The 27,037-nt window shown below is 38.0% G+C and overlaps 1 protein-coding gene across 1 annotated transcript; it reads right to left on the minus strand.

The window, feature by feature from the left end:
• Positions 1-11,196: 11,196 nt before the first annotated feature.
• LOC128741506 (TBC1 domain family member 23) lies at positions 11,197-14,123 on the minus strand. Its single transcript, XM_053837376.1, has 2 exons — positions 13,878-14,123; positions 11,197-13,819 (listed from the first exon to the last, which is right to left on the minus strand). Exons 1-2 carry the CDS (start codon positions 13,892-13,894, stop codon positions 11,737-11,739), a joined length of 2,100 nt encoding a protein of 699 aa, XP_053693351.1. The 5' UTR covers positions 13,895-14,123; the 3' UTR covers positions 11,197-11,736.
• Between the last annotated feature and the right edge of the window lie 12,914 nt (positions 14,124-27,037).

A 27,037-nucleotide genomic window follows, 5' to 3' on the forward strand; every position in this document is an offset into this window, starting at 1 on the left:
GGTGATATAGCTTATATGCAACTTAAATTGAATTGCCGAGCAGATTTCCTATCTTCTACAAACCGGACGTTTACAATTCACGTAAATTTGATGCATTTTCAGTTTGTTTTCATCAAATCAAAACAACAAATTCAAAGGTCACTGGTCACCTGGGTGACAGTACAAATCAAATGGGGATTATAAAGTGGGACTGTAAATGGGGATTCTGCGGGTGTATTTAAGCATAGCCCCTTGAGTGAAGTGACATAAGTGAGGTGACTGAGAGAAGTAAACACATCAAGTTTTTGTTACCAAATAGCGTGTTAGTTAATTCAACTAGCCTTTAGGCATGAAACAGGTACATATAATAATTGAATGATAAAAGGTATTCCATTCAGTTTTAACTACTAGCAGTAAAAGTGGCCTCGCAGTTGCCTCGAGGTACGATACTTGTCTAACTAACGAGTCGTTCGAATTTCGACGCGGCTAGGAGCGATTTCCGAGAAAAGTTTGAAAGCAAAAATACATCGAAATTGTTACATATTTTGTTGTTGAAATGAACTAGAAAATATGTTTTGTTAAAATGATCAATCATTTCGTCAAAATGAAACTTATCATATATGAAAAATACTTTTCATTTTGCCTTATTTTTTATGAAAAGAGAATATATTGACATTTGTTTTATATAATATATTTAACCTACAATAACCAGACAATAAGCACAGACAAACAGATGTGACTCTTGCGTTGATTCCATGGTCCATGAAAATACACAATACATATTTTTTTAAAATGGTTTTTTGAAACAAGTTTCTGTTGAAAACGTGTTCACCATTGAAAAAAATTTTTTTTTTCCACCCAGATAATCGAGTCCGACCTGTATTTGTAAAAAAGTATGTTTCTTAATATGGCCATACCACAGTGCTCGAGTGTTGCTTCCAGTATTTGAGTATAAAATCGAACAAATGTATACACCAGTGCTAGGAAATCTCATATTCAATTTATGCATTACGCCTGAATTGATACAATATAGGGTAAGGAACGAGTTAAGCAGTGTTACCTATTTTAATCAGTTGAACATAAATGATCCGAAAATGCACTTTTTTATTCATATTTTCAAAATCTTTTGATAGGATCATCTTCACAAATCACTTAACCATACATTTGGTTCACACAAACACAATTTATTGGGTTTCCGACAAGAAATATGATGAATTAAAAATTGTTGTCCAAAAACGTACATTTTTCAGCTGCTCTTCAGCAATCGCCACCTTGCTACTGACGAATTCATCAAATTTTCAGCACTGATTACAACCACTCTGAAAGTCAAGCACTCAATTGTCACATACCATATTATTCAGTCTCTTTTTTTCTATTATCTAAGGCTTTGTCACTAGCCGAAAGTTTTATTATTTTCTAACAAAACTGAAAACAAATTCTGAATTGATGGAACCTGTTCACCAGTAGCAGCAGCTGCAGCACAACTGATGAACTATCGTGTTGCCAAGATACTGTTTCGGTTCTGGAAATAAGAATTTTAAGATGGAAATTAACTGAAACCTCCTATGGTGAAAACGTGGTTCAATACTTTTAAGAGAAATGTATGTTCATAATTAATTTTTCTTTATTAAAAACAACACAAAAGACAGCTTTTTCAATAATTTTCGAAGATTTTCTCAGTGATTTAATGAAGCAACGATGTGTTTCAATGTTATTTGCTTTGACAACACTGTTCTAAAGTTAGATCGTGTGCACTTCTATGTTTGCCTCTTTTGTTCTCCCACCATCCTTATGAACAGCGAGTGAGACGTCAAACTCGCAGTTTCCCATAAGAACACCAGAGAATAAAACAGACGACGAATACCGTTTGCCGAACGGTGCGGTGAGTGTATGCCCCGATAAACAATTTAGACAGATGGCATTTTACGCATATGCCGATACGCTATGCCGATTACGCATCAGATGCCGATTAGTAGGTCGCGGATAGGAACGCGAACTTACTGCATAGGGGGAAAAGTTCGAGGGATTTTTTAACGGGACGTAAAAAAATTCAGATTTCAGGATTGCTGAAAACAGCACCATGCGGGTGAAAATGGGTTCGGTGTGTTCAAAATTAGTTCCACCGCTCCAACTTTTAAAGCGAAAAATCAAAAGTTTAGCTCAACAATAGTGTCTTCCAATGGTAACAGCTTGAAGAACTAAAGATAGCAAGAAGATTGGTATGCTGATATTCCCCACTTAGTCAACCCATCGCTTGTAATAAGGTAAAACAATCAGTGACCCGCTTAGACTGCTTAAAACTAGTTCTTTACCCTACTGCTCATTCTTTGCCGTTTCTAGTACAGATGAAATGACCTCAGCAACCTGAAACCAACGATTCGAGCGTATCACTTGCGTTCATGTTGTTCCCTACATTCATTCATTCTCGACAATAGTGAATAAAATCAAATGTGAATTATTCATTTATTTTGAAATGCAAATAAAATTACAATAAACGTGAACCTTGCTTTAAAGTTTTAATTAATTCCCTTCATCTAGGTTTTGGTTTATTTTAAAAAGCATGCTGTTTAAAAAGCTAAACTTTGAGATCTAAAATATCAGCAAAAAACAAGAAAATTGACTGACAATTGAGCAATCATTCAGCACTGCTATTCATGAATGAATTGCTTTGTAGGGTAGAAAACTGAAAAAGACAAACACTGTTAGCTGTTCACCCAAGTATAGCACATTTTAGGTTCATTTAGTTGAAGCAACCGGATTACGACTGAAATTAGTAATATTTCGGTTACCACAACAACTTTGTAACAACCGTGCTAGTAGGGCAGTAGTCATGTCCATGGTCTGAATGTGTTTTATATCCGCCTTCATGCAGGGCTGTGATAGTGTTTATGGTTATTTTTTATGGTCTACCAATCCGTGGACGATTATTGAGACAGGCACAATCACCCAATGTGAATAGAGACTGGATAAACCTTGCAATCACTTTTTGACATCATTTTTTTTAATTAATACATACATGACGAACTACTACTATTCCTATTTGACCCGTGCAACAACAACACTGACACGAGAAGTTCTTCGATTTCACTGACGCTGTTAACATGGATGATTTCTGGTATAATTCAAACATTTTGAAAATTTTTTTGTTCAATGCAGTACTATGGCCATTTCAGCAGGCTAAGGCACATCCATATGTTGACACAAACTAATTTTTGAGCCTAAAACTGAAATTCTCCGAGAAGTAATATGACACAATCAAGCCAGCACACATACCTTCGACTGTGGTAAATTGATAACGAAAGCAAATTATTTTTATAACGTTTGTTAATCCATGGATTGGCCAGCTTTACTGACACGCGCCCATTTCGATGAAACCTTAAATGGTCACCCAGTAAGTCAAAGAAAATGTTATTTAACACATCAACTTTACTACTAATATGTCTCTCGACGCATTAAAAAACATTTTACAAAATCTAAATTCACATACCTACTAAATAGATTAGCCTAGAATCGAAAGATTGGGTGACAAAGTTGGTACGACAAATCCTGTGATATTATTAGGAGAATGGCAATTTTTTGCCTTGCACTCGGCTTATCTCACGGAAAGGTGTCTACTGTCTGGAAGCCAGTCACATGATTTTCGTAAAAATTTAAAAGTGTTTTTTCGCGAATACCGCACTTCGCAAACAAGAAATGTAAATCAACCGGAATAGTTAGCATATCACTTCGCCACGGAACGGCAATTGATGTAATAAAATCTTCTTTTAGATTGCAAGCACGCAAATTTCAACTGTCTATTGGCTAAAGTGATTGATCTGAAAGTAGAAATTGCACGAATCAACAGCTGGACCGGTTGGTTGAAGTTGCAATAAAAAGGCACTAAAAAGCGAAGTTGATCGATAACGAAGATGTAATGTTTTTCTAACGATTGAGTTTTAAGTTCGAGAGAAATGGCACAAAATAGGCTAGGGATCTAAGAATGACAACATTCAAATTTTCAAGACACACACTAGCAAAAATGTTGATGAATGTGACGTTGTTATTCATCCAAACTTTCGTAGTTTACTTTGAAGTTACGACTAAATTATCCGGACATCTGTCCCGTTTAAGTCCAGGAGCACATCTTAGCCTAAATTCCCCGTTTTTTCTACGTAAAGCGATCGTTCGAGCTCGAGCTGTTTGCTTGGTAGTTGCAGAAAATGTGAAACAGCTTGCGAAAAACAATCTGTTTAGATGAATTATCAATGTTTGCCAACCTCGACGAGCCTCCTGACGTACAAAAAAGGTGTAAATAACTATCCCACGCAAAAAAAAACTTTCGCAGAACCGTCCAAATTTTTCCACTCTGTTTGATATCGCTACCATCGTTTACTTACCTTTCAAAAAGTGTGGCATATTGGCGGGTACGTGCGTTACGCCAATGGTAAAACACGTGCTCGAGCGGTTCAGTCTTACTGCCGGAAGGTGGGGTGCATTGCCCTCGTTTTTCATACCGCCAGCCTCCCCGGAGAAGTCTGGATCATCCGAATCGAATGCAACATTATCCTCCCACTCGGACACGACGCCCGTGGCTGCAAGCGATGGATAAACCGTTCCGACGGACTGCATGTCACTGCCACCGGGCAAACGTTTCCAGGACGTTTAACTGCTGAAACAATGGAAAAAAGTGCAACGAGCGTCATTAATGCGATGCAGTTTAGCGAATGCAAATATGATGCATTTTTAACCTTTGCCTATCGTTCGTTCACACTCGCGCGTAATAAACTAGTGTGAAGTGTTTAAATTTCTAGAGCCCTAACCCTACCCTAGTACACTCAGGTTGATCTGTATGCCTTTCGTAAGGAGGTCATAAGGTCATAAAGATGTTTTAATTTATATAACGATGAATGAAGATGAAGATGGTGAAAATGACCGTTTTTGGATAATAATAGCATGAAAAGTTTTACCGTAAAACATATTTTTTGAATCCGTAAGTTCTAGTAGAGTGAAGAATTCATCTAGAAGAATGATGTCATAGCGTAAGACAGGGTTGATTTGCTCTTTTTACTTCTTTTTTTCTCTTTTAACTACAGTGCCTCTGCCAAACAGAATCCGAAAAAGTTATTTATAGGACAAGTGTAGAGTTACTTATTATCTACAATATTATTGAAGGTACTATAGTTTAATCTTTTGTATTTATAGCGTTACAGAGCTGCAATGCCATTGGTAGCAAAAAGAGTGCTCTTTTGGCTACCAGTGGGGTATCTGCCCCATAGCGCCATAAATATGAAAGATAAAACTATACTTTCTCCAACAATATTGTAGATAATAATCAACTCTACAATTGGCCTATGCATCACTGTTTCGAATTTTGTTTGACTGGGACGTTGTAGTCAAAAGAGCAAAAATAAAGTAAAAAGAGCAAATCAAGCATGGCGAAAGAGATAGTGAACTGCCTGGATGTTGTTGACTAATTGTAACCTGCGTCGCCATGAGCTTCTGGGTCTGCTTCTTCTTCGTTGTCAAATGAAATGTCGCTCATCTCCGCAAGGTGTGCCCGATCCACTTCCACCTAAGTTCTTGAATTTTTGTTGCTATCGAGCTTTGATGATATCGACGATGGAGTTACTCGTTGGATATCCGGTTGTCAAGCTATCAGATATAAATGATATATTGTAGGCAGCGATCATTGAATACCAGTAAATTTTGCGTTGTCTCTGTTGAGACGCACCACGTTTCGCAGGCGTACAGGAATACGGATTTAATGAGTTGAAAATTCGGGGTTTCGTATGTAGAGTGATCTGGTTTGAGGCACCCCTGGCCTTCCTGATCCGTGTGGCTACATCTGTACCACCATATTGGGCGTTGTCTGGCTACTAAGATACTGAAAGGCTTGACCGGCAACTGTGAAGATGGGGGGATTGTCAGTGTTCACTACCATAGACTTAGTGTTCGCCATATTGACTGAGAGACCTGCTGTCTGGGACTCTCGAGAGGTCGTCTAACTTGCTCTTGCATATTGATTCGGCATTTTGCGACCAAGACAATGTTGTTGGCTAGGTTAAGGTCACTTAGCTGCTCCATCGTTAGAGAATTCCGCGACAATCCTAGATTTGGTCTACTGCCAATAGCTCAAAATAGAATCTCATCCATGATTATGAGAAACAGAAGCGGTGATAAAATGCAGCCCTGTCTCACGTTAGGAGTAAACTTTATAGGGTCGAACAAGATGCCGTCGTGCAAAACCTTGCTCGAGAACGCCTCGTACTGAACCTCGATTAAATGAACTAACTTATTTGGAATTAATTTACGTCTGAGTGTACTCCAGATGTTTTCGTGGTTGAATCGGTCAAATGCTTTTTCGATGTCAACGAACACCACCGGAAGAGAGTCCTGGAATTCGTTGATCTGCTCCAATATAATGAGGAGCGCTGTGATATGCTCTACAGATGATCGGCCAGCACGAAATCTATCTCGCTGCTGCCAGAGACTAGCGTCTTCTTCTGAATCCGAATGAGGATTACCTTACAAAGTTCTTTGTGAGGAATAAAGGGGGGGTGGTGGTACATTAACCAATATACTTAGCTTACAGTCCATTGATTGGAAAAGTTGCGGTTTCCTATATACCGCAGAATGGCTGATGCATCATATGGCCTAATAAAGATGGGCCAGCTTTGAGCATCTCAGCTGAAATGCAGTCTATCCCTGGCGCTCTGCTGAATTCTCTGCTTGATCGCTGCTTTAATTTCATCCAGTGATGGCGCCTCAGATTTGACTCGGGGGCCAGTGAAATCACGTATTAAATTTCATACGCCAGAACATAATGGGTTAATGCGACGAACTACTGGCATCATGCGAGGCTGGTTTTGTTGGTCTCTGACATTTGAGGTTTGAAAGAGTTGTTCAAAATGTTCAGTCCATTGCGATGCATCATTTAGGCTATACTTTACGGTACTAGCTGTTCGCTGGCGGCATCTTGGTACCTTGAGGTGCCCTAATTTTTAGTCCAGGCTCTCTTATTCAGCCTACAAGCTTGTTAATAACCCTCTCCAGTTTTGCGTATCGTTGGCGGGCAGCAGTCTTAGCCGTTCTGATTCGCACACGTCCAATGCTGGCTTTTGCGTCTCTCCGCTCGTCCATTTTCCTCCAAATTTCTTCCGAGATCCACTCCCTCCGCCGGCTACGCCCATTGCCGAGGGGTTCGTCACTGGTCATCATCACTATCAAGGATTATGGATGAGTTTGGGAAGATAAGTCTATCTTCGAAGATACTCAATGACTCATACTCAAATGATAACTCTGATTCGTTTCTGATTGGCATTGTAGGGTAAAGCGGTGCAGATTGCACCCCTCAAGCAAAACATCATTTTGTAGAGCAACGGTGTGTTTGTTCCACGTTTTTCAACTTCTACAAGACTTTGGGATCCTTTTCACACATATTCCTGGTGATATTTCCTTACAAAAACTGGTATATTTGTTATTTTTGACGATTTTCGGCAAGAGTCGCATATTCGAGGGAAATGCGATATGTATCTGTTCCTTTATCACACCGAAAGGTAAATTGTTGTTGGTTCAAATGACGGTTAGGTTCAAGACATTGTACAGCCGTCTGTTAACCATGCGTCCCTTAGTTTTACTGAAAGAACGTACCAGAGTAATATGACGTAGGTTTTTCAACGTCTTTAAATTTTCCTGTTTTTGGGAGAGGTCGATGAGTTTTTTCCGCAAGTTCGGATTTGATCCGGTTTGCGTTCAACAAGAATCCTCTCGTATTCCTCTTAATTAGCCCTAATAGCTTGGTTATCAGCCTCTCACACTTTAGCAAGGTGATAGTGATTACACGGCATAACATGTATTTGGTTTCTCTAGGGACAATCATGCAAGCGCCAACGCCAACTACTAACGATGTTCTTAATTTGAGACATTTCTGTGGCAATTAATCAATGGTAAGAGAAGGACTATTTTGTGAGGGAGCGTTTGGATCAGAGAAAATTGATCACTTATGTCCTTATTTCCACCTTTTACAAAATATTAATTATAATTTCACAAAATCAATCATCATTTTCAAGAAATAAAAAAAAATTAATGACGGCATGTTACCGTGACGTGCCCTCGTTCCGTGCGACTAATTTTGGTTCCTGATTCCGTGGACCTAGTATTAAAGTCAACAATTTTTCAATAAAAACATGCACATTTCCTCCAAAAGTGTTTGAAAGCTACGTTCAAACATTTTCTTCAAAAATATTCGGCATATTCCGCTAGGACACCACCACCTTTAGACCTAGTGCACGGAGTTAGGGCACCTCACGGTAATTGACTTTTACTCCAAAAAATCATATCTACTAATTTTTTTCTGACTTGGCCTCAATATGCAAAAACAAAGCAAAGATTTCTTTCTCAGATTTGGCCCTTCTTTATTGACAGACTTCCTGTTAAAGTACTGGACAATTTCGTGGTTAATTCAACAATCCTACTGAATCTATCTAGCAAGCACCGCATAAGCCGAGATTCTAACATACGACGACTGGTTTGCTAGACTAGCATCGTACTTCGAAACTAACTGAGCGGGCCTCTACATGCAGCGTTGCTAATTAGTGGGCTGCAACCGTGATCGCCGGAGATAAGACACACTTGCCGGAGGAAATTGATACGGAATGATAAACATCAAATCACTTTAGGATGTCTACTGGTTGCTAACGCAACGCGTGCATATGTCGCGCAACATTTCCTCGACCAAAGATACATTTCGTTCCGTCTCTTTATAACTGAGTTAAGAGATATGGAATTGTAAAACATTACGTACTACGCGATTTGGTCAACCGATTTTTTTTACATATTGTCATTCTAAAAATTTATCGAGATAGAGATATTTACATTTTTGTTTAAAAACCAGCGTACTACGAAAATTTCACAAATGTAATTATCGGGTAATTCGAGTAATTAGGTAGAGGTCGGACTCGATTATCCTTTTTAAATAGATTTTTTTAAATGTTTAACGTGTTTAACATTATAAAAAAATAATTTTCACCCGGATGATCGAATCCGACCTGTATTTTCCATGTGTTTAGCACCGTTACTACAAAAGATAAACTTTATTTAGCAAAATTGTAGATAATAACTAGTTCTACAAATGACTCATATATCAAAGTGAACTATTCAGCCAAGCCGAATTTGAAGCAGTCTGCATGCAGCAGAATGCGTGGGTTACTTGTAGAATTAGGTATTGTCTACAAATATGCTGAAATGAGTTATTTATACATTATGTGCTAAAGCAATACATACGCAACATGCAACATCAGATTCATTTTTATGACTGTTTTTGGTTCCCATATATAAAGTACAATAAAGAAAAATGGGAATTTAATTACCGTGAATGCAGGTAATGCCTAGCAGTACCTAATTCCGATTACGTTATCAAGGCTTGAATTAAAATTCATAATTCAAGGGCAAGCTTCATGAGGATTCTCATTAACTAGGGTTTTTGAATCAATCTTCTAAAAATCGACTACTTTATTAGTTGAGTGATCGGAATTCCCTGCGTTCACGGTAATAAGTTTTTCGCTTAGAAAAAGGTTTTTAGTTTTAAGAGTGATAAAAACAAAGAAAAATGTATATGTATACGTAATAATTGAATAGCCCTTATATTTCTTTGTTGCAGTTCATTAGCACATATGCATTTAGGTACATAGAAACAACCTAACTTTATTTTGTTTTGACAAGAAAAAGAGGTTATTAAATAACTTAAATTTTACTTACATTTTTGCTTCTTTCACGAGTAAATCCACTAAGCGTATAGTTTTATCACTAATGGGTATTAAGGTACTTATGCACGAGTAATAACCACGATTATTTTTCGATATATTTCGTGTTGTGGCTACCAATCTGGACATTCATAAGAAAAATAGTGCCCAGGTAACACATCTAATTAAAATGGCTATTCACACTTATAATTTAAACATCAGATGATTTTACACCACATCTCAATTTTAACAAAATATTTATTTTCACCAACATATACCTACACAAACCGTGCCAAATTTTCTTTTAGAAACGAACACCAATAAGCACTACCAAGCCTACGGAAACAGGTAAATCGAAGATGCACCGTAATGCGATGGATAACAAATTTTACTTGAACTTTAACTTTACTACCAAGAATAATGTCTCTATGAAAAAGGGAATAAAAGGGCCTAGTTAACTACAGAAGTACAGATTAATGTCAATTATTTTCTTAACTCTTCGAACAGTCCAACGAAACCGCGTTCAGCAGCAAAGCAACATCAATCGACAACTCTGCTGCAGTGAAGTAAATGAACTCCAAACGTGAAAGAAAGTACATAACCTACGCGGCTAAGGTGGTTGCACCAATATTGGCTATTGGTGTCAACGTACGAAAAATATTTGCTGCTTGTGATGCTGGCACAGTTTTCAACATTGAGATTAATTACAAATGTTATTACTAATATTAAGCATGTGGCTCATAAAAGTGATGAGTTGACAATAAGGGTACGCTCCATTTACCTCAGGTATTGGTATTGCCGTCCAAATCAATGTGGGCTTTTTATGTGTGGGTTAACGTATGTTTTTTAAACTTGTTGCGATGAGGTCTTGCAACAATTTCATGTTGTTGCGTTAAAATTCAGCGGTTAATTTTGTATCTTTCACGGATCTGTAACAGATTGTTTGGTGCATAGCAAATTTATAGACTTTTGGAACAAATCATTTGGGTTCGAGGTATGACGCTGGCCTAATAAGCCAGTCGTCGTATGTTCGAATCTCGACTGGAAAAGGCCGTTAGAGTCAATAGGATCGTAGCAACTGACCCTGCAATTGTCCTGCACTCTAACAGCTGGCTGCGAAGTCTGTCATATAAAAAACAGAAGGTCAAGTTTCGATAACGGAATGTAGCACCTAGCCTTTGCTTTATATATTTGGGTGGCATGATTAATATAAAAAAGATCTAATTAAAAAAGGAATGTACAATATGTAAGTATGTAAACAGAAAGACAAATTTATTCCTTTTCTATCATAAAGGCCGCACTTCTAATCGAAAAGCTAATTTCTCTTTTAAAATGTTTTAAAATGTGAATAGTAGGTGGCCTTAAAGACAGAAAAGTGCCTTTTTGTAAACAAAAATCTCAAAATTTTGTTCAATACGAAAAAAACGTAGTTCGAATAACAGAAAAAATAATAAATCTCTCCGAAACGAGCGTTCAACAAACTTTATAATAATGCAGTTTATTTCGGTAGAATTAGGTAACGTTATCGTAACATATTTTTGGGGTACATTTGAACTGCCATACTCACATTGTATTTACTACATTAAGTTAATTGCCGCATTCTTTTTGACAAAACAAGCACTATCATTCGCAAATGTTTACTATCATTACATATAAGGTACTTTATTAAATAAATCTGGGTCATTTTTTTTTTACAACTTACAGACACGATAGTTGGTGAGGAGACTACAATTTTGAAATTAAAAAATCTAGTAAAATAGATAAAAGTACACCTCCTATGATTTGAATTCATTTCACGATTTCAAGGGTAGTTGGTTCAGTGACGTCGACAAGAAACAGTGAAAATAGGGTATATTCTTACGACTGATGGCAGGAATTTAAAAATTTCGTCTAAAATTGTCGCTAAAATGTTTTTATAACTTTTCCGGTTTGAATACACGACAGTCACTCCAAATTTCAACCTCATCGCGAAGGGAAGAAATATAGCCCGGGTGCACTTTCTTTATTTGATGGGAAAAACTGCAATGCAATCACTGCCCTATGTTTGCTTGATAATATGTTTGGAAATCAACTCGGTTGCTTCACTCGCATTTGGAATAAGAAATCGATCCATATCGGTTATCACGAGATTTTCCTCCTCCGGATAGCCATACTTGAAGGTAATCAAATCTCGGTGTCGTTTTTTGGCTGTTATCTTTACGATACTGTGCAATGGTCGACGAACGATGATTCTTGCTTGATCCTTACGATCCAACTCCCTCAGAACAATGATGTGGGAGCCAGTGACTAGCAGATAGCTGTCGTACATGTAGCCATTTAGGTGAACTTCCTGGCAACGAAAGTGACGGATCACGTCTGGCGATTTAAGGTAAGCTTGTATTGAAACGACATCGGCGTCATCGCTGTTTTTAGGCGTAATCAACTGTTGTGAACCATGCAAACTCTGCGGTGCGTTGATATCCTCTTCATCCTGGTCCTCGCCGATACTGAAAACTGGAGGAACATTACGATAGCGTTTACCGTTGCGTTCGTTTCGAGAAACATGCTTCTCGGCTGTTGTGGCACCTGGAGCCGTTGCCGTCGGATTGGAGATATAATCGAACAGCTTCCCTTTTACCTCAGCTGATTTAGATTTCATTGCCAATGAAAGCTTGCTGAACAAGTCAATTGTAGGTTTTCGCTCCGGTCCTTGCATTGGCTGGTTATTGTTTTTACGATTCTCCGATCGCTTTAGGCTACCGTTGTTAATGTTATTGTTAGATTGCTTTCCGTATTGTATTTGATCCTGATTACAGACTAGACACTTTAAAGGATCATGATCTTCTAAGCAATCAATCATATTATCTCCGAAGTACTCGTGGATAGCTTCATACCCTCCAGTAAGTAACGATACGTATTTGGTGCTTTTTTGTAGAAACGAAGCCACTACCATGTGAGTGTATTGATCCTCTTCCAATCGTCCAGAACCAACGAAGCAGAGATGTTCTCCACCTGCGTTAGAATTAGCCTCGATAGCATTTTTTTGTGCACGCAACAAGCCTTGAACTGCAGTTTGAAAGGCTACCGGTTCTAGCAACATCAAATTACTATCCAGGTGGAAGGCAGTTGAAAGATGACCGCTATTGTACTGATCCGCTGGTCGACAGTCTACCAGAAAGAACCTCACTGCGTCTGGATTACTGTTTTCACTGGAAGCATTCTCTACAAGCTCGTTAACGGAAACGGGTAGGCAAAGGGCTTGTGAAACTATATTTTCCTCTGTAGCGTTACTTTGCGCACCGAACAGAACCTTTAGAAGATCACGTTTAAAAGACAACGGAGTTTTCATCGAGTAGTACTGCGCCAAAGAACAAAAATCCATCACGTCGTCCGCTTCGATGTTGCACGGCATATTGACTAGAAAGTTTATTAGCTCTTCCTTCGAAGCACCTTTCATCTCCAGAATTTGCTCTCGTCCGTTAATTAGCACTATCAAACTTAGGAAAAACACCAAGAATGGGTCTGATTGCTGAAGATATAGATCCCACATAGTCAGAACTACCTGCAATGTGCAAGTAGAGGCAAACAGCGTTTGAAACCAGCACATAGAGTACGTATCCGGTGTAATCCGTTTTGTATCCAGAATGGAACACAACTCAGGATCATGGTATTGCAGCAGCAGCCGAAATATGTGAAAAACATTTCCATTTTTGTAGCAGCCTTTGGGAATGTACGTATCTCGAATAGCTTCAAACAGATTGTAGGTATCGGAACGCAGCAATTTTAGTGATAACAAAGGTAAAAGTAACTCAATCCATCCATTGTTCGACTCATAGACCAAGTTTCTGTTTTTACAGTAGAAAGTCAGAATCGATTCCAAATCGGCAACCACAGCAACTCGATCTTCTTCGTCGTTCCCAAGTTTTTCAACAAAAGTGTTGCAATCTTGGCGAAGCTTTCGTTGAAAGGGTAGGTCGAAAATTTCATTGAATTGCGAGAGTTGATCCATTTTGTTTCTGACATCCAGGCATACCTGCCAAACATCCGGTCTTAGAGCATCCGGGATCGCTTTTCCTTGGCAGATTGCGTAAATATCATCGACCGTACAATCATCCAGCAGAGCTGACTCAAGTTCAATCAACCTAGACATGGAAACATCTTTATCAATTACTATCATATGTTATCACCAGCATTACTCACCACAAATTATCATCCATCCTTGAAGAAAGAAAGTCAAATACCAATGCAGCAACTTATTTCGTATCCAATCTTGCGACAATTCAAATAAAGTTTCAGCGGCTGCGTTTACAGCAAATTATCATTAATAGACATGCTTCACATCAAAAAAAAATTGTAACACAATAGCACGTATTTTCAGGACAGAAATATTGGCAAACTGGATTTTTCAGCAAATTTTTTAACGGAATACTATTTACTTTCGCGATGTACCTCTGCCAGCTCTACAAGAATATGTGTAAATATTTTTGGTTTGTTTGACAGATCCAATTGGAAACTGTACGAAAAGTCGTGCACTTGACATTTGAATGAGGACATTCAGAAACGTTTCATCGTACGGTTTAAGGACCCGAAAAAAAAATTACATTAAATTTGGTAGTGTACCCAAGTCCAAGTAACAATTTCAGGCTGATCAAACGCTTTTATAGCTGATTTTATTCAACCTGTGGCTGATCTATGGTTTAGGTTTAGAAATGAAAACCTTTTTTCAGCTCTTAAACATCTAAATCTGGTGATTTTATCAAGCTTCAGGCTAATTAATAGCTGCTTTCGAAGCTGCAATGAAGCTTAATAGAAACTTTTTTGCACTTTTAAATAGCCAATTTGCGCAATGCTGTCAATTCTATTTTTAGAACGAGAAATAGTTTTGCAATCTACTTTTCCAGTCGCTTAAACAACGCTTCATCAACCTTTATGCGGCCAAAAAATAAATCTGTTTTTAAATTTAACAAAATGGAACGCGTCATTTTTAAACAAAATGGAACGCGTCATTTTTATTTCGCCGTTTCGAATAACTTTAACTCGTACAAGTAAGCTAGCTAAGCTAATTAAAAATGCATGTCTTTTAATCCGGGAATTGAACCCGCCATCTTTTGATCCATAAGCACTCACCGTATGATCGGCCCCATTTGCATCTGCAGAACAGACAGTGAGAATATCTTTACACCTGAAGCCTAGCCCGTCTAGCGTGAAGCAGTCGATAATGTCGATAACTGACAAACTTTTGCTGTCAGCCGAATTGCGAAATTCTATGATCTGACAGTATGTGTGCTGTGAGCCGAAAGAAAACTTGGTAGAAGTTTGTAAAGCCACTTTAACACCCTTAAGCAGACTTAAAGTAGTTTGAAAGCTGTGAACCTAATGAAAGCTTCCACTCTACATTTTAATACCTTTAAGCAGCCGTAAAACGGTTTGATGTTTATGGTTGTTTAGAAGCAGGTTGTTTAGCAGAAAAATCCGCTATTAAGCTTTTTTATCAGCTTTTGGGAGAGAACTGCCCCAAGTAACCAAAAGTTCCGTTAAAACGGGATTTTCTGGCTTAATCAGCCAACGAAATGATCATGAATAGAACTCTATTCAACTTCATTTTTAAGTAATTAACCGTACTTTCAAGTTCGTATTTGATGTTTAAACTTCGAAGGGTATACAAAGTAACTTCTAACAGAACTAGAAAGTTCGCAAAAAGTTCACTTAAGTCGCTATATAGAACACTGTTCAGCCCAAAAAGAAACTCCAATAATTTTCAAAATAAAAAAGATTGGGGGAATATTTTCCCACTTCTTCCTGTTTTGCAGATTCATGACATTTCTCATTAACTAAGGTATTTAATTTCGGTTAATAATCGACTGTTTTTTTATAAATATTTATTTATTGTAACTTACCACACACCACCAACATAAACACCTCGGGGATTTGAACTCGAGTACTTCTTTTCGGTAACTTAGGCGCATACCACTGCTCCGTTGCTAGAATATGCGATTTGCATCGTTTTTACTCGATGTGCTAATTTCTCATTTATCACAGCCCCGAAACGAACTTACACTTAAGAAAAACTCATCGGCAAAATTCATGTCACTAGCGGCGTCAGAGACGGCGCAATGCACCAGGATAGGCTTGCAACGAGGAACGCTCGGGTTCAAATCCAGTAGCAGTCGGTGTTAGTTAGGCTTTTTTTAAAATGGTCTATCTTAATCGCATGAACCGACTTTACAAAAGCTAGGTGGAGGCGGAGGTAGAAAATGGAAAAGTATAAAAATAGAACTACAAGTGCTGTTTTATAAATTTTTGCCAAAGTTTCTTCATAAGCTGCTTAGCGCTCTATGCAGCGAGCTCAGGGCAACTTCGAAGTTCGGTTAATTACAGGTAAAGCTGCTTAGCAAGCTATAGCTCGATAGACATAAAGCTTGTTAACCTTCCTTAGACACCATTATCCGAACTCTAAGTTATCTTCAAGTTGTACGTTGAACTTTCAAGCTGCATGTCGGACTTTCAAGTTGCTACAGATATTAACGGTACTTTAATGAGAATGAAGTTCGGTTTACAAATGTAGTGTCTGGTTGTTCAGCAAGAAAGTTCTGCGGAACTAAATTTGAACTAAATATGAACTTTCAAGTTTGTTCCTTAAGTGAAATTCGAACTTTTGGTTGCTTGGGTGGTTTGAAAAACTTAAAGTAGCTTAAACATCGCTTATTTAAGGGGAAACCGAAAGTGGCTCAAAGATGGCTGGATAAATGGCTACCGTTCGAAGCATGTATTGTTTTGCACCTTAAAAATGCATCTGTATTGGCAGAGCACGCTTTCGCCACGGAATCAGTGCTTCCAGTGCTGTTATAATTTCCTAAAACTTGTCATTCCATTTATCGATCTGCTATATATCAACAAACGCTCAGCAAAACATAATTGCTAATGGAAAATAAATTTAAGTGATTATATCGATTATTACGTGTTCATAAAAGCGACCAATGTATAATTTGGAATTAGTTAATAGATATTTTGTTGCGCACATATTTCATTGTACTAGCGGTTTCCGAAAAAGCAGCAACACAGTATCAAACTTTCGTCACAAAAATGAGCTTTTGAAGAGCTTTCAACTTTCGCCGCATCGATAAGCTTAGAGTGATGTAAACAAACAAAACGCAAGCGCAGAAATCAAAAACTGGCCTCCGATGCAAACGGATTAATTAAACATTCTAGTGATCCTACGCATTATTCAGTTGCTGCTGTTAATCTTGATTGAATCGGAATGCCTTGATAAAGAAAACAAACCATATTTCGGGATGTTTGCAGTCGGTGCGGTTGGCTGCGGATCAGGTTTGTTTATGTTTGCAAGCTCCGCTATTTGACATATGTTACCAATACTATTGCAGCTTGCAAAAAAAATCCTCACATCGCAGTTATCTTGATTGTTGAACCAAATCAGCAAAAGATCACCGCAGAACTAATTTCAGTAATTATATACATGAAAATTTAGTACATCAATTGTTTTTCGTCAAAACCATACTACAAAACTGTTATTTTGTAAAATTGCAAACTATAAAACCTAAATTTTAATATTGCGTTTATCTCGCGGTTATCTCCTGAGCGCGTTACCACCGCCGCTGCATGAGGATTTTTCATAACCGCCGCAATAATGCAATATTCAAATAAACGTTTAGGTTTTTAACGAACACATGAGATGTACAGTACAGTGTTTGTCGCACTAACACAATAACGTTAGCCACTTTCGGTATCGCCTTAAACACCATTTGAGTGCTTACTTTATGCAGCTTTGATCGCCTTAAACCAACCCGTAAACAGCCATTGCTCTTGCAATTCAGCTACCGTTGTTACTTGGGCTCCTATGATGGGGACTCATTCCATTTTCTTATTGCGCCTTTGCTATTTCAACCACAATTACTATGTCTGAGTGGGTTGAAATTAGTCGTATTTAAATCTTGGTGGTATTCGCTCTTATGTCATAGCTGCCTATCCCAAAACCAATAAGGCAGAAAAAGACAGCATCCGTTAAATAGAAAAGGACAGGAAAAGTGGCTGTAGAAAAGCAAAATAAGGAGTCAAATACAAGCACATTATTTGACTTAATGCAGCAGGCACTACGCGTCGTGGAAACGTGGTGCCGAGAAACTGCACTTTCGGTAAATCCGAGCAAAACATCTATCGTCTTATTTTCAAGACGTAGAAATACCAATGGAGCTCGCGCTCTGCGCTTTTACGATTCGGATGTTGATGTTGTGAACGAAGTGAAGTACGTGGGGTTGATTCTCAACTCCAAGCTTGACTGGTCCATAAATATTGACTTCCGAATTAAAAAAGCGTGCATGGCCTTTGGGCAATGTAGACGAGCAATTGGCAACTCTTGGGGGCTTAAACCCAAATACATACACTGGTTATACACGGTCGTTGTCAGACCAATACTGGCGTATGGTTGTCTTGTATGGTGGCAGAGAGGGGAAGTTGTGACTGTCCAGACAAAGCTAAACCATCTTCAAAGGATGTGTTTAATGGCAATGTCTGGTGCATTTACTACAACTCCTACTGCCGCCCTAGAAGCTATTTTCAATATTAAACCTCTACACTTCCACCTGAAGCAAGAGGCACTAATATGTGCTTATCGACTACACGCGATTGGCCTTTGGCAGTCTGTGGACGGTTCCACTGGTCATACTCGATTGTGGTCGCAAATTGTTGCTGAGGACAAGTTTGCCCTTGCTCCTAGCGATGTAACGCTCATGCGTACTTTCCCGTATAGGACTTTCTCAAGTGACTTCCCTCCTAGAGAGGATTGGATGTCAGGCTACATGGAAAGGAAAATTTCCGACTATGTGGTCTGTTATACCGATGGTTCCTTGTACGAAGGTCGCGCGGGTGCTGGTGTTTACTGCCGTGAGCTAGAATTGGAGGAATCCTATTCGTTGGGTAGTTACTGCACCGTTTTTCAAGCTGAAATCTTTGCAATTATGTGCGGAGCTCAGTTTGCACTTCAGAAAGAACTGATAGGCAACATTATCTACTTCTGTTCTGACAGTCAAGCCGCTATAAAAGCCCTTTGTGCGGCTAATTCTAAATCTAAAACAGTCATCGCCTGCCACACCCAATTAGAAGAACTAAGCATTCTAAATGCCGTTCATCTGGTTTGGGTTCCTGGCCATTCTGGTATAACCGGAAATGAATGGGCTGATGAACTAGCAAGATCTGGAGCAGAAAAGTCGGTTTTCGGACCGGAACCTGCTTTACCAATTGCGGCATGTTGGATAAAACAAAAGATTCGATCTTGGTTTTCATCTGAACATGTACGTTATTGGGAAAATCTTGAAACTTGTCGTCAAACGAAAAGTTTCATTGTTAAGCCTTGTGAGAAGGTTGCGAAATTTCTTTTGCAACACTCAAAGGTAAATTGCAGTATTCTTGTCAGATCACTGACTGGTCACTGCAGGCTAAATTATCATATGGCTACGATTCAGCGAGCTGAATCGTTTCATTGTAATTTATGTGAATCCGACTACGGTACACCATATCACGTAATTTGCAACTGTCCTGCAGTAGCACAATTGCGTCATAGGATCTTTGGATCCTACGTCTTAAATGAATCGGATTTTAGGAAACTAAAATTACGAGACATTTTGATGTTCCTTACCGAAAGCGGTATTGAGCTATAAGCTCTTATTTATCATGAGTATACCCCCCAGGGGGTGTACTTTTGATAAGTTAACTACCAAGGATTGCAGTATCCCCTCGGGGGTACAAAAATCTCTCGGTATATATATGTTTGTGTTTGTCCAAATTCCTCATCCACCCCTTCCTATTCCTTCTGTTTTCCTTCCCGTCCTCATCAGGTAAATGATGACACGGGCAAGATGGGCAAGGCACAAATCTTCCACATGATTGTGAGGAACGTGCTGCTCGAGCCAAAGATGCTGATACCTGATACCTGATACTTGGGCTCCTATGATGGGGACTCATTCCATTTTCTTATTGCGCCTTTGCTATTTCAACCACAATTACTATGTCTGAGTGGGTTGAAATTAGTCGTATTTAAATCTTGGTGGTATTCGCTCTTATGTCATAGCTGCCTATCCCAAAACCAATAAGGCAGAAAAAGACAGCATCCGTTAAATAGAAAAGGACAGGAAAAGTGGCTGTAGAAAAGCAAAATAAGGAGTCAAATACAAACCGTTTATTAACACTTACGGCTTGTTTTATTGCATTGTCTAAATTGCATTATGTTGTAACATTATATTGCCCCTTTTATGACTATTCAGACTACCGTGCTAATCATTTAATGCAACGTACCGCATTTTGCACTGTTAATCTGACACTAGAGTTGCTTTTAGTTTGATCTACTAATGAGTTTGACTTCTTTTTCCTTCTTCCCCTTCTTTTTCTCTTCATTTTTTTGAGCGAAATCGTGTGCGAGATTCGACTGTGATAATCGTTTAAATCGGGGTAGTCTAAATAGGGGCAAATGTCGCAATATGCGCATATATTGCTTTCTTTAATATTAATTTATGGTAACGCTTCTTTGCATTAATAATGTTATTGCCCGTTTCTTTGGTAACAAAACGCGCTGCTCACTTTTTTGATAGCTTGAAATCGTCGCAGAAAGAATCTGCTTGACTGTATATAAGTTATAAGTATATATTATACTTGTCTAGCACGTAAGCTATTGATTTACTTGACAAAATAAACGATATTTGGCCCCGCGACGATTCTGGCGACGGTTTCGCCCGCGACGGTTATAATTCATCGCGTACGAAAGGGTGGGAAATTGATAATATTATAGGACACTAAGGATGCTGAATTATTACCAATATACGGTTTTCGGTTAATGCTTATGGTTACTTGGGTATGGTAATGCTTATTGGTTACCTGAGTACTCACGGTTGCCTGGCCAGACTAGCTATCCCGGCTGCGCCTTTGCCGAGTGCAGTGAAACTACATACGATATTTTGAGAAATTAACCCCAGAGAAGAAACACACCAGCAAGTAGAAATCACAAGTAGGTTAGTAACGAGGATTTAGCCTATAGAGCTTTCTGACAACTCAAGCACCCACACTAGCGAACGCGGAATACGCGTGTATATACATGATATTTGCCTCATTTTGGGGAAGAGCTGATGCCTGTTTGCCTCATTTTCAAGCACCAATATACACATAAATGGAAAGGTCTATGCAAATCGAGTAAATAAATATTAGAAAAATTGAAATAATTTTTTTAACGGGTAGCCTTCACGTTGAAAGCTTACGATGCTGCAAAGCAGCTAAAACTTGCATGCAATACCGTCCGTAGAGCAAAAGTTTTGCAATACGCTGTAAAGTTTACGTTAGAAAGCATCTTGATCTTGATGCTCTCTTCAACAAAATTTTCAGCCAATAAAGCACAAACGTAGTGGAAAATGAGTGAAATGTAAAGCGCGCGCAAACAACATGTTGATTCAATTTTCATCCCTCAGCTACCACATGTTGACGGCAACATTGGCAAGGGTGAATCGCAATCGATGTCGTCGGTCGGGCGGTTGGTCGGTCGGTGCATGCATTTCTCTTCTTCTCTTCATCGGTGGCGGATTGGAACGAAAGGACCACATCTCGAACGGGGGGCGATATTCGTAGCGGTGAATCTGTTATCGTTCGGGAAAGGCACTATATAGAAAAGGAAAACGCGGCGTGGAAAATGATTCAGTTGTACGGTGCATTTCCACCAGTTGACATCAAGCGGATGCGACCTCGGAAATAGGAAATCAAACAAGAGGTTCGGGATATTGTTCTGACTGGTTTGCCCAACCAGGATAAACGGTTGACATTGCTGTGAGGTTTAAGAACATTTCGGTGTTTAGTGTATTTTTTGGCGGAAGTGGACAGTGAAAGTGGTCTTACATGTGAGATCTTTTGTACTATCCTGAAATGTTGTTGCCTGTTGCGACTTTGAGCGGCGAATACCCTGTGGAAACGGATAAGCCTTCAACAATAGTTTTTCGGCTCGGTTTCGGCTCGTGCATGGAACATCTGCTTATAGCAATTACGAATGGAACAAATTAAGTTACACCATTAGTAGTTGCAGTTACAAATTAGATGCAAATTGAATAGCCGCTATGGCATTGAGCGAGCTGAAGCTTACTGGTATCAGAATTTTGGGACGAACAGCGAAAGTACAGCTTCATTTAAATGCACGTACTTTTGAAACTGAATTATTGTTAGCTCGTTTGTCGCAATTGTCGCGACATCCTTTCAAATCGATGTAAAACACTGAATGAAATTATGGATGTGTGGTCAAGATTAGACTTGACGAAGCTCTGAAAAAGTTTCTTTCTTATCCTTTCTAATTTATTTATAAATTTTATTTCATTTATTCTTTTTAAATACGTTAATTTATATATATCTATATCGTATTCGACTAAAAATTTACGTAAGGAGGTCCTTTTATAGTTTCATGCAATAATATTTCATTATTTATTATTGATTAGGTAAATTTAGAAGATCGGCTGTAAAGTTTCAGTAAGGCCATTGCAAATCATTTTTAAAGTTTTTGTAAAGTTTGGAAATTGGCTTGAAAAATCGGGGGGCAAAAAAATAATTTGTAGGACACGAGTTATTGTTTTTTTTATAAAATCAATTGTCTGTGGGCTCTATAGCCTGAAAAACTCGAAAAATGAGTGTACGAGTTGAGTTAACACTTCTAGCACGAAATAGAAATGAGAATTCAAACAGTGGAATTTCCGAAAATCAGCCAAAAAAAATCTCCTGATTGTCTTTTTTTCGCAGATTTTTGCATGGAAAATAATTACGTATATATTAAAAGCAAGAATAGATTTGGTTTTTGCGTTTAAACTGCAAGTAAAAATGCCTAAAATCCATATTTTTTTTTGCTCGATTAAAAAATTCTCTTTGTTTTTTTTTCGCCCCCCCCCCCCTTCAGTGGCTCAACACCGGAGGGATAAAAACTTTTTTAAATATTTGTAATGGCCAATCAGCATTGAATATTTTGTTTATTAAAATTTGTAAGTAATTCGAAAAAAATTGTGTTCAAACTAACTAACTAAAATGGAAAGTGTTAAAGCTAAATTTAAATTTGTTTTTGGATGCTGCTTTGCAGAGTGAGTTATTTATGTGAGAGATAAATAATGTTTTGTGAAGATTAGGGAACAATATAGGCACTAATCTACGTATACAAAAGTATTGAAAGTTATATGATTGGTAGTTCCCAGTGATATATCAATTGCAAATTGATTAAAATAATTTTGAAGATGTTTCATCCAATATGCATTTACTGCTCGAAATACCATCAGCGTCTGCTTCAAATGTTGGAAATGGAATCTGTATTGATCGTTCTATCGAAGAATTGAAGAAATAAATTATTGTTTTTTCATTATCTTACTGCCATATGTTTTAAACATCAGTCGATATAAATGTAAAATCATCGCACGGACACGGCAGCCCGAGTGAAATAACTTTGATGGAATAACGTTTGATCCATATTTTCATTGTTGGTGCGAAGCAATTGGTTCTTCTCATCCCTTTTTACTGGTAATAATATCAATGCAATTGGATTTCTCTTACGAATGTGCTTATTACCATGGATATTCGAAATTTAAATCCCACCTCGTAAAAAGTAATAAAAATGCGTGACAAAATGGCACGTATACTCTTTTTTTTTCATAAAATAACTTTTCGCTATTGTTTTAATTGAAAAAGAAAAAAGAAATGCCAAAACTTTGAGTAATCCATTTAAAAAAGTAAAATATAGGTGAAATATTTGCTCCCATAAGTGTATTTAATTTTAGTTAATTACTACATTTTTGATGCTCAAACAATAAGGAAAGCAAACATACCACATCTACTTTGAAAGTAGAAAGTATGTTTGTCTTCGAGTCCCAAGCACTGTTTCCACCTATCCGCCGGCAATCGGCAGCAGTCATTCGATTTGCTACGAAAGCAGCTCAGAATTGCTCATTGTGATATCTAAAGAAAGATCCATCCATCCCCCGTATTTTTGTGGTTCAACAGGGTGAAGTGGAGGAAGCATTTACTGAAGGGCACACGTGACTCCCCTGGCCAACAGTGAAAAATGAGATACAACACGCTGAAAACGAAGCCGGCCGGAGCAACGGCAGTGACTGGTGGCATCAATGTCCTGTGCCACTCGGCGCTGGTGCTCCTGGTGGTGCTCTCTATCGCCGTGGTGACCGTCCGCAGCGTTCCGACATCGGTTCTGGCCAACGAGAAGGAATCCAGCGGTAAGTGCTATAATTAAAATCCACTAACTAAGGCATTGATGGAGTTGAATGGAGAATGATACTGTCGGCAGAAAGACAGCATATGCTTTGTAAAAGTTTTTCCATTATCTTGTTCATTATACTCATTAGAGCATTATTTTGGTAAAGTTTTGGATATCTTTTACGTGACAAAATGATAGCTAACGGGTGTATATCAGTTTCTAGCAGTATACGTTCACAACAAATGAGAGTAAATATTTATTTTAGCTGCGACCATATTAATTTTTCCAATGCATAAACTTCTAGAGTAGTTCACAAATAATAAATTTTGCTAAAGGAAAGTTTTGCACTTTCAATTTATTCGCACTGTGCTTCGATTGTTAAATAGTTAAATCATTAATTATTCGATTGATAAATTATGTTTTCATGATTACGTTTATTTTTAAAGTTTTAATTTTTGAATGCAATTGGACAATATAATCATTTGGTTAATTCAAGTATATGTAAACGGAAACTTCAGTGGAATAGCCTTTGTATGGCTTATGGCAACCTTTGGCATATATTGAGGCACACTTTTATTAATGAAATTTATAATAAATTGGCTGGGTTTCCGCCAAAATGAACCAAGCGCTATTTTTTCGAAAAATTGAGTTATCTACACCACTTACCGAATGCAAAAAATAATAATCTATCGACCATGTGTCAATCAGGCAGTTAATTACAGTTCCAGAACATAAATCCTATCTAGCTGGCGGCAGAAAAAAACAACAACTATAAATTAACATAACAACATGGCATCAGAAGACAACGACTGTTTTATCAGAAAGAATGTTTTTTTGTTCCGATGATATATTCGAATTTTTATCAAATTTTTCTGTTTCGGACATCTCCCAACAAACAATTTTGTTGCTTATCAAGCACTTGTTAGCCGATAATTAGCTACACATCAGTGAAATAAGCTACTATTCAACAAAAATGTTTGTTGGGCTGTTAGTAATAAACGGGTTGTAACGGGTAATGAAAATAACAAATTTATAACGGATTTTTTATAACAAGCTTTTATAACAAAATCTCCTTTGCGTTTTGTTATAAACTGGATCTCGCTAGTAATTAAAATAACAAAAATTGTAACAAAATCCGCTACAGTCATAGGGCATGTTGCTGCTTGGTCGTAATTGCTTATTCCCGTCCTATCTAACACAAATTATTAAAAATATCAGCATTTTTATGACACACTACACCATGCAAAACTATTTATTCCCTAATATTTTAGTTTGTTGTCTATCATACGCGATCAATCAAAGTGAGCTGAGATCTATTTAAATGCTTTTTATTATTAAAGAAGTCCTACCAGCCAGATTTCCTACGTTGGAGGAAGAGGCAAATGTCGACTAATCGTTTTAATTTCCGTCATGCATAAATGAAAATAACTCACGCAAGGCATTGTCATTATTCTACAACCAGGAAAACTTGCCTGACCTGCAGAATTTTTTTAGAATAACATTTGTCATGCCGTCCTACACAAATTCATGCTCGTTAGCTTCGTGAACATTGTTGTAATTTTTAGTTCGGACGATGAAAAATTTTGATGGACGGATTTTAAAACGCTACGACGAATTTAAGAAATGAAGTCAGTTGCGTAATTTCAAAAAATATGCTTTACGGATCGGAAGGTAAGTGTGTTTTAGTCAAATCAGCACAAGAACTTTTGGAGTATTCATTAAATTCATCCAACAAATGATGAAAATTAGAATGGCTTATTTACTACGACGGGAATTAGAAATAAATCCTATCACAATTATATCAAGTTATGATATAATTGGATTTAATATTTTTTGATGAAGGGACGGTAAGGGAAAGTAATGAAGGATTTTTAGAATAGAGGGGAAAGAGTGGAAGGTAAGGGGGGGGGGGGAGGGGGTCATAAGTATCTATGCTTAACAAGTTGTCATTGTGACTCCTACCTTTTGTCCAATGCTGGAAAGTGCATGGGTTGAACCAAGCAACCTTCCAGCATTGGACAAAAGGTAGGGGTCACAACGACAACTTGTTAAGCTACCAATAAGCCCCCTCCTCACCTTTCCACTCTTTCCCCTCCATGCTCCATTCCAAAATTCTTCATTACTTTCCACTACCGTCAGTTCATCAATTGTAGAACCACCGTTTCAAAACATATTAATATATGCTTGACCGCATTTCACGACTAAAAACACGTGGTTTGGCCCAATTTGTTCTAGTTTATTTCAAGATGAGCTACAAAAACCAGCCCCTGCCCTGCTTTAAAACCAAAATGTAGCAAACCGTGTTATAAGTAGCAGAACGAGATAGATGCTTTGTAAAACATTTTCTGGGTCGCAAGTGCTATCACATTTATAACACACGGGAATACAGCTCAACGGCTGCCCTTAAGTGTATAACAGTTTTAATAACTTGGTCTTCATTTTTTTTAACTACATTCAGATAAAAGTTCAGTTCAATTCAAGTTCAATTTAGTTATAAATATATCTATTTTGAATAATTAAGATATTAGGGTAAACTACCGGTTTTAAGCAGTCTAAGCGGGTCATTGATTGTTTTACCTTATTACAAGCGATGGGTTGACTAAGTGGGGGATATCAGCATACCAATCTTCTTGCTACCTTTAGTTCTTCAAGCTGTCACCATTGGAAGACAATATTGTTGAGCTAAACTTTTGATTTTTCGCTTTAAAAGTTGGAGCGATGGAACTAATTTTGATCAGACCGAACATATTTTCACCCTCAAGGTGCTTTTTAAGCAGTCCTGAAATCTGAATTTTTATACGCCCCCTTAAGAAATCCCTCGAACATTTCCCCCTATTCAGTAAGTTTGCGTTCCTATCCGCGACCTACTAATCGGCATCTGCATTAATAAATTCGATATTTTTGGTCGGTAGATGCGTAAAATGCCATCCGTCTAAATTGTCTATCGGGGTATACACTCACCGCACCGCACCGTTCGGCAAACTGTATTCGTCGTCTCTTTTATTCTCTAGGGTTCTTATGGGAAACTGCGAGTTTCACGTCTCACTCGTTGTTCATAAGGATGCTGGGAGAACAAATGAGGCAAACATAGCAGTGCACACGGTCCGACTACAGAACAGTTTTGTCAAAGCTAATA

Source organism: Sabethes cyaneus, chromosome 3 (genome assembly GCF_943734655.1).
Source record: "Sabethes cyaneus chromosome 3, idSabCyanKW18_F2, whole genome shotgun sequence".
Lineage (NCBI taxonomy): Eukaryota > Metazoa > Arthropoda > Insecta > Diptera > Culicidae > Sabethes > Sabethes cyaneus.